Here is a 13003-nt window from a genome sequence, read left to right on the forward strand (position 1 = left end):
TGACCATCACAAGGTCACGGGGTCACGCACAGAAAGGACCCGAGGGCCACAGGTCGGGGCCCAGTGTTAGCGTCCCTGAGCCTGGCGCTCCTGCACACAGTGACTGCACGTCTGTGACGTCACATCAGTGTGGATGTCCAGTGTTTTCACAAGCATGCCTTCAACTTGGGGGGACTTTGTAGAGGGACGAAGTTCCTTCCTGTTCATGTGAGGCAGCAAAGGGCCCTTGACTGCAGTAAGCTGTGTCCGCCCCACGTCTTCCAGTTCAAATACTTCTTATCCCCCTTTGCTTTGGATCTTCTGTTATAGAAAAAGATGTTTAAAGACTCATTTGCCATTGGAACTGGAGTAAACACCAGCCCGGGATAAACAACAAGGTCCTACTGTACAGCACAGGGAACTATATTGAATATCCTGTGATAAACCATAATGGGAAATAATATAAAAAAAGAATGTTTGTATGTGTATAACTGAGTCACTTGGCTGTACAGCAGAGATTGGTACAACATTGTAAATCAACTAGACTTCAATTAAAAAAAAATTTTTTTTAAAAAGAAAGTTTTGGAATTAAAACAAAAACAAAAACACCAGCCTGGGCTTAGAACTATGGCCCCAGAAAGCAACATTTTTTCATCCTAACAACCACACAACAACAATGTACTGGCATTTGAAGGACATTGGGCATTTGTAAACATTAGCCAAGACACACTGAACGCTACTGCACCTCCAACAGTACCATCAGCAATGGCATTTTAAAATACAACTGAGCTGTGGGACAATGAGGAAATTCAAAAAATACTCAGTAACTAGAGCCCAAGTCCCTGTTTGAAAAGGGGGAGGACGGGACAGCATTATTTAACTTGACACATTTGATTGTCATAGAGCTTCAAGCTGATAAGAAAGACCCAAAACCGCACAGGATGAGAAATACGAAATACAGTGACTTCTCGGAGAAACAGAATGATTATTCTGTTTGCAATCTGGAATTAAAAAAGAATGTATGGTTTTTCCAGAACAGTGGTTAAGGGATGAGATTTGATACAGTTCGTGGTGTTAACTTAAGAGGAGTGCCCAACGGCAGCACCATGGACAGGGCTGTCCGGGGGTAGACCGGCCACGGTGGGCTGAGGCCTGGGCCCAGCTGGTTCTGGAATTCCAGGGCCCCCGCCCCTTGACTGTGCATATGGGAATCACACAGTTTGGGCCTTTTCACCTGAGCTGTTTTTGTTTGGTGGTTGAGTGTGCCATCTGATTTTTTTCATCATCGCTAGTACATTCTTTAGTAAGTTAAAGAATTACTTCCAGAAAGGCTGTGTAAAAAGATGGAAGCTTCTACCTGGGCCGGTCACATTTTAACCACTGTGATCATTAACACTGCGGAGAGCTCATTTGCAGCTCAGCTGAGGACAAAGGGTGCACTTGAGGGCCTCAGACTTTGGAGGTGCCTCGGAGGGATCTGGAAAGGTCTGTGGGTGCTCTCAGGCCGGGGGGCAGTGGGGCTCTGGGGCAGCGGGAGGTATGGACAGAAGCAGAGGGCTGTGCCGACAGGCCAGAGCCCATTTTCTGTGGTTGGGTTAAGAGATGGGACGGACCGTGCATGCACCCAGGGTATGAGGATGGCTCCAAGGGGGGGGCTGCAATTGGGAAGGGCTCCCTGGTCCCTGCCAGGTTGGACCTCTCGGGGCCCAGGGAATTGCCCTGGAATGAGACACAGAAAACTCTGCCACCTGCCCCCTCCCACGCGGGCAGTCATGGTCCTCAACGCACTTCCTCTGAGGGACGGGGAAAGGGGCTCTTGTGACCCCTTCACCTGCACTTTGACAAGACAGAAAACGTAACTCTTTCAAGGTCATGCAGCCAGTGAGAGGCAGGGTGGACTTGAACCCAGGGGTTCACCCTGGGGGACCACTCTCCTTCTTGGGGTCTCAGTCCCACTGGGACAAGGCGGAAAAGTTTCAAGAGGATTATTTGAAAACTAGCCGGAAGATGTCACAAAAACAGGAAATGGACTGAGGGCAACTGAATCTATTCTTCATGTTTCTGTAGCCCTCCTCGGGGTACCAGCCAGCCCTGGCCCTGCCCAAGAGGGTGCAAGGCAGGCGGAGTTGGTATCTGGTCTCTTCCTGCATGCAGGCCTCTGATTTCCTGGGAAGCCTGATACTTGTGCAGGGGGGGCGGGGGCGGGGGCGGAGGGGGCGGGAGGGGAGCTCCCCCTGAGCCTCCTCCTGAGGGGGCATCACCCCCTGCACCCACAGCACCTGCAGCCCCCATGCACAGAGGCACCCTTATGTCCAGAATTAGACCTCCAACTGCTTGCCTCACCTAACTATACACAGACTATAGAGTGTATCAGAATCACCTGGAGGACTTGGCAAAACTCAACTGTGAAACTCAAGCCTGTCCCAGAGCCTCTCATTCAGCAGGTCGGGGGCCAGGCCCAGCATCCGCATCTAACAAATGTCCTGGTGAAGCTGAGCCTGCTATCTGAACCGGCCTTTGAGAAGCATGGTTCTGGGCCAGCGGGGTCTCAACCTCAGCTGACACCACCTGAAGTCCATTTAAAAGTGGCAATGCCAGCGCTCTCAGACACACACACACACACACACACACACATGCATGCACACACCAGCAAGGAAGTCAGAACTTGGTGGGCGAGGTGTTGTTTAAAGCTCCCCAGGCACAGGCTGCTGAGACCCAGAGCTGGGAAGTGCTGCTCTGGAAGGGCAATGATAGGGCACCCCCTATTCTAGTTCGTCACCTGCCCAGGTGGAGGGGCCCAGGTCCCATACAGTAAAAGGCCCTCAGCAGTTAGAATTTAAAAGTAGGGGACTCAAAGCCAGATGCCCTCCAGATGTGCCCATTCGCAGGTCTGCTGGGGGCCCAGAGGGTGGTGTGATACTGTTAAGAAATATATATTTGGTCTTCATCTGTTCAAGGCACAGAGCTCCTAAAACCCTTGGAATTTCCCAAGTAATGAGTGATACAGGAGTGTCTTTGTTATTCATATCAATCCCCTTTCAAGCATATCTGAGTTTGTTCGTGTGGTGACCTTTGGAAAGCAGCAGTGGACGGGGGTTGGTTGCCTGGGGAACTTTCAGTCCCCTCTGCATCCCCACCTTCAGGGAGGGGAGAGGGGCTGGAGTGATTTGATCAACCATGCCTACGCCTGCATAATGGAACTTCCAGAGAAACCCAGAAGCACAGTGTTCAGGGAGCTTCCAGTTGGGGGGGAGAGTGGGCTCAGAGGGCTTGGGGGCCCTGTGCCCCTTCCCCATCCCCTGCCCTGTGCACCTCTTCATTTGGCTGTTCATTTATTACAAAAATAAACCGGTAATCTAGTGAGTAAACTGTTTCCCAGTTCTGTGAGCCCCTCTTGCAAATGAACCAAATCTCTGATCTATAGGTGGTCCGTCAGAAGCACAGATGACAACCTGGGATGGGCAAGGGACGGGGGGTGGTCTTGTGGGACTGAGCCCTTAATCTGTGAGATCTCCAGGTAGACAGTGTCAGAATGGAGTTAAATTTGTGGGACTCTGGTCAGTGTCCTCAGAGAACTGAGTTAATTGCTTGGTTGTGTGGGAAAAACACACATACCAGAGATGGCCCACCGTCCAGATTTGCCCAGACTTCAGGGTTTCCTGGGGTAAGGGACTTTGAGGGTTAAAACCATGACATCCCTTGGGAACTCCCTGATGGTGCAGTGGTTAGGACTCCACGCTTCCACGGGCTCATCCCTGGTTGGGGAACTAAGATCCTGCAAGCTACAGGCGTGGCCCCCCCCCAAAAAAAGGGACATTCCAGGCCACCCCCGGATAGCTGGTCACTGGGGCCTGGCTGTAAACAGTGCTCCAACATCATTCCGATACCACCGCCTGCCCCACCCCACCCCCAGTCTGGTGTGTGCCACCTGCCGCAGGTCACAACCTGTCCGTGTGGGAGCTCAGAGTTGTTCACAGCACGAACCCCCCAGGGAGGAAGGGCTGGGGGAGGGGGAGGGCCCAGCTGACCTGGGGCCTTAGCAGCGTCCGGGTTCCCACACAGGTGGTGTGGGTGCTGGGATGGACCTGGCTAAGGAGGAGACACTGCCGAAGCACAGGACGGTGCACGATGGAGGTTGCATTAAAAAAGGGTAAAACCAACCCGCGAAATGGGTTTTGTTTTATCCTGTTGAAATGCACCCACAGTCTAGAAACAAATGCCCATCGGGTGATGGGCCCATGATGAGTGACGTAGGATTGTGACCCTAATTGAGAAGGTGAATGAGGACACCGCCTCAGCTGGAGGGCGCGGCTCGGGACGTTTTTTCTGGTCCACGGGCTTGTGCTGCCGGAGGAAGAAGGGCACTCGTCTAGCTGGAGTTTTGGGGACCAAGGGGCATCAGGAGGGAACTGCACCCCGGTTGTAACAGAGGGAAAATGATCAGTAGGTGTCTGTGGACGCGGATACACAGGAAGCACACGGGGACTGCACGCAGGGGACCCCGGAGGAAGGGGCCGTTTGGGGGAGGGCACCAGACTTCCTTGGACGGAAGTGATGAGGCGACACAGGACGAGACAGGACAGGGTGCTGACGTCCAAGCAGCTGTGAGTGGGCTCGAGCAGGGAGGGCAGAGCTTCCCCCCTGCAGGGAAACAAGCAGCAGTGAAAGTTATCAGCTGCGGGAGTGTAGTGGGTGAGGTGGTCACTTTTATTTCTTTAAACCTTGCTCTCAATCCTGGACCACGTGCTTTTCCATCTCAGCGGGCATCGTTTATCATTTTATACTGGCTGTGAGGCTACCTTCTGTGTACCTCCGGGAGGGCAGTGAGGGTCTCTGCTTTTGCCCACTGTTCTCTGCACAGAGAGGGCATGAGCAGTACTCTGTAAGTGCAAGTGCAGACTCTTAACCACTGAACCGCCAGGGAAGTCCCTGAACTGATGTTCTTTTAATAAAGAGTTATGCTGGGGTTTTAATAAAAAATTATACATTTTACGGAAAAAAATAAGGGCAAGTATCACCTGAAACTATGTCTATGCACGTGAATAAATATTCACAAATATTCACCCTGTACTCACATCCATCTGCTTCTCTCAGGTCTGTGTAACATGAGGAAAGAGCCAGCATTGGCAGGGCTGCAGAGGATGTTAACATACCGGAATAGAGCCCTTTCCTTGGGGACCCAGGACCGCCCCACCCTGACGGGCCCTCACGGGCCACACCCGGACCCTGACCCACATGGAGCCTGCAGAGATTGGCGGACACACACACGGCTAGGTGATCACGCTGAGACCTGCCACCTACTACCATCACACCGGATCACCTTGACCTCCATGTCACCCCAGGAAACAGCCCGTGAGAAACACACTTATTTAAACTCTCTTCCACTCATTACCCAAGAGCGGGTGTAGACAGCCAAGAGCATGACAGACGCCCGCTTTCCCATCTTGCCTCGGCCCCATTCAAGCTCTGCAGGGGGACCCCCTTTGCTGGGGCTGCCCCCTGTCTTCTGAAAGCTGCCTAGGAGGTGGGGCCGGGCAGGGACAGAGAGGGGCTTGCACGGCCAACAGGTGAGGAAGGAGAAAAAGAGAACCCTGAGCCGCGGCCCAAAGTCTACACGGACCCTCGGAGTGTGTGAAGGGCAGTGGAGGTGGGGCACAGAGCCCGGCTCCCAGGGAAGCCCCTGCGGAAGGGTTATTAATTTTTTCTGTACACGTGATTGGGGGCAGCATGATCAATGGAATGTAATTTTACACGCTGAGAAGTTCACATATAAATAAATCTGTACCACCTTTCATCAGACTGCTGTGCTAATTTTTACAAAGGACAACACATGTCTAACCTTACAGGATACGAGCAATTCCTTCTTCAAGTTGCTATGAAAAGTCACTCATATCAGAAGGGGGAGGCTGGCCCTTCTGATGCGTTCCTAGAATTATCTGGCCGCATCTGTCATTCTAGGGGCAGGAAAAACGGTGGATTTTCAGTTAGTGGTGAAGTTGCCAAGTGTCGTCAGCCAAGTCCACTGGGCGACGGGGTCACGGTCGGCCTGCTGGAGGGGACGTGGCGTGGGCTGCTCCCACCTGGGCGGTGCAAGAGGCCCTGTCTTCACCAAGCGGCCCTAACTCTCAGCAAACTTAGGGTTCATGACTGTCGTGGTGGCGCTCTTGAAAAGGGGGTTATCCTGGTGAGAAAAGCAAGCGTGACTTGTCAGCACAGGGAGGAAGGCGCTGGGCTCTGGGGATGAGCCGTGAGGGTTGGGTGAGGCAGGCTCACACTCCCGTGGGCATGCCCTCGGCGCAGAGGGTGGGAGGTGCGCCTTCGCGGGGGCCCGGGGCCACTCACGTTATTCCACTGGGACGTGAGCTTCTCCTTCTCGAAGCGCTTGTACTCCCTGAGGTCACTTACATGGGTCAGGACCTTCCAGATGCCCAGCAGGAGGATGCCGACGAGCACGACTCCTGCCACGGTGCTCCCCACGATGGCGGCGACGTTGGGGCCCTTCATGCACTCTAAGGCAAGGAGGCACACACGTGGGGGCGTCAGGCCCGCCCCGTCCCTGCACGGTGTCGGGGTCCCGCTGCTGGATCTCAGCGACAGGTAGTGAGCAAACCGGCCCTGGCCCCGGCCCCGGCCCCCAGCCAGGGAGGGTGCAGAGCTGGGCACAAGGCCAGGCCCTGTGGTTCCAAATGAAATTGAGAGGCCCTTTGTTCATGGAGAAGGAAAGGGGGCCGAGGTGGCCAGTGAGGAACCAGGGCCAGACACTGGCCTCCCACCTGGACAGCCAATGACCCAATCACCGGGACCTAACCCAACCCACGCTGGATCAGAGCTGAGGGATGGGCACTCTCCTCGGCAAGGCGCTCCCAGGGGAACCAATGGCAGCAGCCTTGGGAGGGAGGGGGGTGGGGTCCCAGTGCCCGAGGGGCTGCACCCAGCCTCCTCCTGAGCTTGGGGGAGGGGGAGGCTCTGGACTCCCCCTCAGCACGCCCGCGCGGCCCCTGACCAAGGCACAATGTTCAGTGTGAGCCCCTGTTTGCCCGGCTTGTGGGCACTGGGGTTTGCGGGCACCCCCCGCCCCACCGCATCATCCTGGCCTCTCCAGGGGGCCTCCCCGTCCTCACAGAAGTGGAACAACTTAGCCAGCGCCGCACAAAACCAGACCTGACCCCACACCTGCCTGTTAAAACGCCCGGGGAGAGCTGTCTGCACCAGCAGCCTGGGCTCTGCCGCCCTGGTAACAGACAAAGGGCTCGGGCCCTACCTGCCTTCCTGGGGGTCCTGTCGTGGGGAGGGGGAGCTGGGAGCAGGTCTCAGTCCTGCAAGGACCCCGGGGTGGACTGCTGTCCCGCGTCTGCTGCGGTCACCCGAGAGGCCGGCCTCGCAGCCTGTGCCCCATCCCCGCAGCCTCTCTGAGCAGTAAAGGGGCGGGGGTACCAAGAGCTGGCATGTCCACACTGCGCGGCGTGCTGCTGATGTAACCCTCAAGCCCATCCCCCCGTGAGTGTGTTACTCTAAGTCCCCGCGTCCCACACACTCAACCTACCTCCTCGACACTGACCCACCCTCCGTCCCCACTTGTTGCCCTCCCTGCTGATCCCGCCCAGAGTTGCATCCAAGGGCAGGCTCTGCCCACGCCGCCCCCAGGACCCCAACCCAGCCCTGCTCAGTGCCCGGACTGGGCAGCGGCCCTTCCCGGGTCTGCGCCCGGCCTGTGAAAGCGCAGCTCACTCCGCTGAAAGCCGGCTGGCAGCCTCCCGGTGTGTCTGGGAAGAGACATAAGCCCAATCCCTCCCGCCCCGCCCCCGCCGCCGCCCCCGGACTCACAGGGGCCCAGTAAGAGCCCAGCCCAGCAGCTCTCACCCCCTCATCCCCTGGTCTCAGCTGCAAGTGTCCTCCTCAGAGAGACCTCCTGACCTCTGAGACACGCCCCGCCGGCGTCTTGGCCCCTGGGAACCGGTTCCTGTGTCCCCACCCCGTGTCCCGGGAACCTATGAAGACAGAGTCAGCCTCTGGGTCCCCGGCGAGCCGGGCGGCGGGCGGGCAGCGGCACCTGGGGAAGCCGGCTCCGGCTCCGGCTCCGCGGGCCCCTGCAGGGCCAGGGCCGGATGTGGGTCCGGCGGCCCCCATGGTCCCCCCGGCCGGCTCTCGGGGCTTGCGCTCCAGGCCGCGCTCAGCGCCAGCGCTCCGGGCAGCGCTCCTGCGGGTCAGCCGGCCGCCCCGGAGCGGGGCGCACGGCGGGCAGGCTGAGCGGCGCGGGGACCCGGTCCTGAGCCCACCCGCCCGGGCTCACCGCGCGTGTCGTTCACGTGCACGTCGTATCTGTCCCGCCCCTCGCGCTGCAACAGGGTGTAGGTCATCCAGCAGCCCTCGGAGTCGCGCTCCTTGCACGTGCGGCCGGGCAGTGGCTTGGGCAGCAGCTTCGTCTCCCCGCACGCCGCGCTGCAGTTCTTGGCGAAGGGGCCCTGGTCGAACTTCAGACACTCAGCGCAGTTGCTGCGGGCGAGGCGCGGCGTGACCGCGGGCAGGAGGGGCGGGGGCGCGGGGCCCCGGGTGTCCGCGCGGCGCGGGGCCCGGGCCACCCGGAGCTGCGGGGCCGTGCAGGGCAGTCGGGGGGGGGCGTCCCCAGCGCCCCGCGCCCCGGGTCCGGCCGGACGGCGGTTCTCCCGGGCCGCGGAGGCGCGAGGCCGGCGGGGCGGCGGGACACTCACGCGTAGCGGGCGCAGGGCGCGGGGCAGCCCGGGCACTCGAGGCACAGGGGTGGCTGGTAGCCGGGGTCGCACTGGCACACGTTGCAGCGGCACCGGCCGCGGCCGCTGCACTCGACGCCATCCAGGTTGAGGCAGCCCGTCGTAGACTTGAGGCACTGGCACGCCGAGCCCTCGTGGCCGTTCTGGCACCTGCAGGTGCCGCAGAAGCAGAGCCCTCGCTCTGGAAGACAGGGGCCCCCGCAGACTCAGCCCCGCCCGAGCCCCCGCCCGAGCCCCCACCCCCACCCCACCCCAGGGGCGGCTGAGGCTCCGCCGGTTGGTCTGTCCCCCGCGCTCACTCTCGCCCCCGCAGACTTGGCCGTCGTAGCGCTCGCAGTTGACGTTGTCACACTCGCAGAACTGGCCGTAGATCTTCTTGTTGGGCACATCGCTCGTGTGGCACACGCACTGCCCGCAGATGCAGTCCCCCAGCCCCGAGCAGATGATGGAGCTGTTGTCCTTCCGGCAGCTTCCCTCCAGCTCCTGGCTGCTCCGGCCCTGCGTCTGGCACTCGCAGTGCTTCCCCATGTAGCCGGCGTCGCACCTGCAGCGGGATGTGAGGTCAGGGCCCTCGCGCGCCGGCTCTGCTGCGGGGCGCCTGCGCGGGGGGCGGGGCCGCGGCCGCACCTGCAGACTCCGCACTCCATGGAGCCCCTGCCGCCGCAGAGGCTGTGGTCCCGGCTCGCGTCCCGGCACCGGCACTTGCACTGGGGGAGGACCCGCACAGTCACCGTGTCCGTGAAGCCCAGCGCCCGGATGACGAATGACTGCTCCTGGATGCACTCTGTAGCTGTGACCTTCACCTGGAAGGTGATCTGTAGTGGGAAAGCAGGGCTCAGGTGAACACTGGACACCGGGCACACAACCCTGCTCCCATCTCCTCCCTGGGCAGCGTGGACAAGGGCATGGCCTAGCAGGGTGAGGGTCAGCGTCCTGGGCTCCCAAGCATGGAGGGGACCGCCCCTGCTGGGCCCCCGGGGGAGTGCATGTCGGTGGGGGGGAGGGAAGGACATGGGCACTCCAGGTGGCTCCAGGACTTGGGAGGGGAGATGAGGGAAGAGAGGATGAGAGTTGGAAACTCAGAGTCAGAGATGCTGGAACATGCCCCCCACCCCTCCCCCAGCTCCCCCCCCCCCCACCATCCTCTGGTGGCCTGGACTTGGGCAGGGATGTCTTTAGAATACTTTTAATCTCACATCCCTTTTAAAGAATTTTAGAGTGACTTTGTAAATGATGTATATTTTCTCCACGTATTTTGTCCTGAAGCCTGGAGGCTAAGATGCCAAAATCGCACAGGACGTCCTAGGTTCTGCATGTGGGGTTGTATTCTGACCCCGAATGCCCAAGGGGAACCGAGCGGGCAGGGCAAAGTCCCTGCCACTCACACAGCACTGAGCTTCAGGGAGCACCGGCTTGTCCACGGCAAGCCTCACTGCAAATCAATGTAAGTGAATCTCCAACCCGTACGTTAAGACAGAGCAGAAACATCAGGGAAGTAATCAATCAGTCACAAGACTGAATAAATTCCTGTATGGATCACCCAGTATGAGGGGGATACGTTTCACTAAAAAGTCACACACATTTAGTAAGTCACAGAGTTGAAAGAATTCCGATGTCGTTTAGAAATAAAAGCAAGTATTTTGCTGAATATTAATTCACAGCTGGAGAAAGGAAAAGTTTAATTGTTCTGGTCACGACAAATTTAAAATATCAGGGAAATAACTCAGTGCCTGTTTATAATCATTTGTGTGGCCCCTGCTTTAATGTCTTTGTCAAAAAACAAAAACACAAAAATCAAGAAAATCAAACCAAAGCAGATGCCCCGTGTAGAAGGAACGCCCTTCTTAGGCGGGTGGCGCTGTACCCAGCATCTGCCCCCAGGGGGCGCTGCCGTCCTCGCGGCGGTCGCTGTACACCAGGCCGCGAACAGTGTGTGTGGATTTTTCAAGGGAAGGAACTGGACCCGCGGTGGACTGGACCCCGCCTCTTGCTGGTCCCTGTGAAGCCGTGTGCTGGGATGCACCCTCCCTCGCTGTCCCTGGGGGAGCCCCTTCCAGAGGCCGGGAGGGAGCCTCACCGGCACGTTGATCTGGACGCCGTCGCAGTCCCCTCTGGGCTGGTCCACCTTCAATACCCCGTTACTGCAGAAGGAGTCGTAGGTGACTTTCAGGGTGTCAGGGAGGGTGTTGTGATCCAGAAAGACTCTGGAGGACAGTTTCTGCGGGCAAAGAGCATCGCCATCAGGCTCACCCCGCTGTCCCCGGCCCTTCCCGCCCCTTCCCAGCCGACGCCTGGCACGCCTCTCATCTCCCTCCCTCCACCCGTGTGTCCACTGAGAGCTCCATGGGCGCCGGGTCCTGCACCCCATGCCGCTGGTGGCAGGGTTACCCATGCCACGCCCCCCAACACAGGCCAGTGGAAGACAGGTCATAGCCCTGCAAGAACGGGAGCTCGACCGTCCACCCACCACTGAAACCCCAGTGCCTGGCACAGGGTGGGAGCTGGAAAAACCGTCTAAGTGAACGAGAGAGCGCGAGACAGACCGTCAGACAGGAAGAGAGACAGAGAAACAGAGACAGAGAGACACAGAGAGGTGAATGAGCCAAGAAACAGAGATAGAGAGACACAGAGAGGTGAATGAGCCACTCGCTGAAGGTGGCATCATTGGTGCAAAGACAGAGCCCCCCATGGGCAGCATCTGGAGTTTGGGAGGGCCTGCTCGGGGTGGGGGGTGCCTAGGGCTCCAAGAGGGTACGAGCAGCAAACGGAGCTGCCTCAGTGGGGCTCTGACTCAATGCAGTGTCATCAGTGCTTACTGGGTGCTCCCAGCGAGCTGTGCTCGCGAGGCCAGCAGGCCCTTTGGCTGGAAGAGGGCCTGATGCTCGAGTCCCAGGGGAGGCATGGAGGGCCTGGGGTGGCACCTACCACACCATCAGCGAGGAGGACAGCTGCCCTGGGGAAGTGCCTGAGGATGGCCCAAGAATGCAGGGGCTCTCCTCTCCAGACCATCCTCCTGTTGGCCTACAGCGGGGCGGCATCTTGGCTGACTACCCAGGGGGCACTTACGTTGTAGGCTTTCTTAATAAGCTGGACTACGTTGCTGGAATCGTCTGACAGCTCCCCGACTGCAGACTTGGGGATGATCTCCGTGAGCTTCTGTCAGGGAAGAAGACAGGTGGGCGTGGCCAGAACCCTGGTACCAGGACACCTCAGCATCCACCCAGTTTTGTAATAACATCCCAGAGGGTTTCCTTCCTGCTTCTGAGATGGCTCAGACAACCCTGCACCCAATTTCTTACTGTATTTAGTTAAGACAGCACGTGGTCAAGTGTTGTGCAGGCAAACGTTTAACCACTGGCTCTCAGGAAGAAAAACACCCTGAATTGCAGCGTTTGCCGATTTCCTCGGGAGAAGTACTCCGCCCTGGTTGATGTCCCAGCACTGAAGGCAGAGCTGGGAAGATGTGCCTCGCCGTGGTCAGATGCCACCCCGGCGGCTTCCCCGGTGGTCCAGTGGTTAAGAATCCGCCTTCCGATGCAGGCGACACGGGTTCACTCCCTGGTCAGAGAACTAAGATCCCACACGCCACGGGGCAACTAAGCCCACACGCCACAACTAGAGAGCCCACGCTGCAACGAAAGATCCCACATGCCTCAAGATCTGCCGCAGCCAAATAAAATAAATAAATAAATAAATAAGTCTATTAAAAAAAAAAAGATGCCCCCCCCCATCACGCAGATGTGATAGGTACAAACAACCCAAGGGCACAGGTAATCATGAAATGTGGCGTAAAATCAGGAAGCGATGTGTTGTGAGCGTGTGAGTTGACATAATTTAACTTTCATAATGGCTGTGTTAAACAACATTGTGACAATTGGCTCTGGCAGGCGGGGCCGGCTGGTCCAGCGGCACCTCTGGGGTGGGCAGGCCGGAGCCCGGGGTCATGCAGACAAGCCTGGGGCAGCCTCCAGGGAACATCTGTGTCCCCTGCCACCCTTAGCTTAGCCCATCTTTCACGGGAAATTGCACCATCACTTTATCTTGCAGAACCAAGGGTGGGTCACGTCCCTGCCACAAAGCCCTGCTGTGACGCCCCAGAATGGAGTCCAGTCTCCCCCACAAAGCTCACGAGGACACACAGCCTGGCCACCCCACCTCCGGCCTCTGCCCCCCTCTCCCCTCCTCCTCAGCCTCGGGACCCCGCCAGGGCTCGGAGAGCCCTCCTGGCCACCTGCTCCATTCGGTGCAGAAACACGTACTAAGGAGGGTCCAGCGTA

General features: G+C 58.2%; 1 protein-coding gene across 3 annotated transcripts in view; it reads right to left on the bottom strand.

Moving 5' to 3' along the window:
- Positions 1-5695: 5695 nt before the first annotated feature.
- ITGB2 (integrin subunit beta 2) overlaps positions 5696-13003 on the bottom strand; it is a 34293-nt gene continuing 26985 nt past the window's right edge. For all 3 annotated transcript variants that reach the window (XM_059921709.1, XM_059921708.1, XM_059921710.1), the window contains 8 exons: positions 11793-11882; positions 10804-10944; positions 9354-9541; positions 9026-9270; positions 8688-8907; positions 8270-8472; positions 6322-6488; positions 5696-6160 (listed from right to left, as the gene is read on the bottom strand). In XM_059921709.1, the coding sequence (XP_059777692.1) occupies positions 6098-6160; positions 6322-6488; positions 8270-8472; positions 8688-8907; positions 9026-9270; positions 9354-9541; positions 10804-10944; positions 11793-11882 (1317 nt within the window). In that variant the 3' untranslated portion in view covers positions 5696-6097. The remainder of the gene's footprint in view (positions 6161-6321; positions 6489-8269; positions 8473-8687; positions 8908-9025; positions 9271-9353; positions 9542-10803; positions 10945-11792; positions 11883-13003) is intronic.

The sequence above is a fragment of the Balaenoptera ricei genome, chromosome 4 (genome assembly GCF_028023285.1).
Source record: "Balaenoptera ricei isolate mBalRic1 chromosome 4, mBalRic1.hap2, whole genome shotgun sequence".
NCBI classification, from domain to species: Eukaryota; Metazoa; Chordata; class Mammalia; order Artiodactyla; family Balaenopteridae; genus Balaenoptera; species Balaenoptera ricei.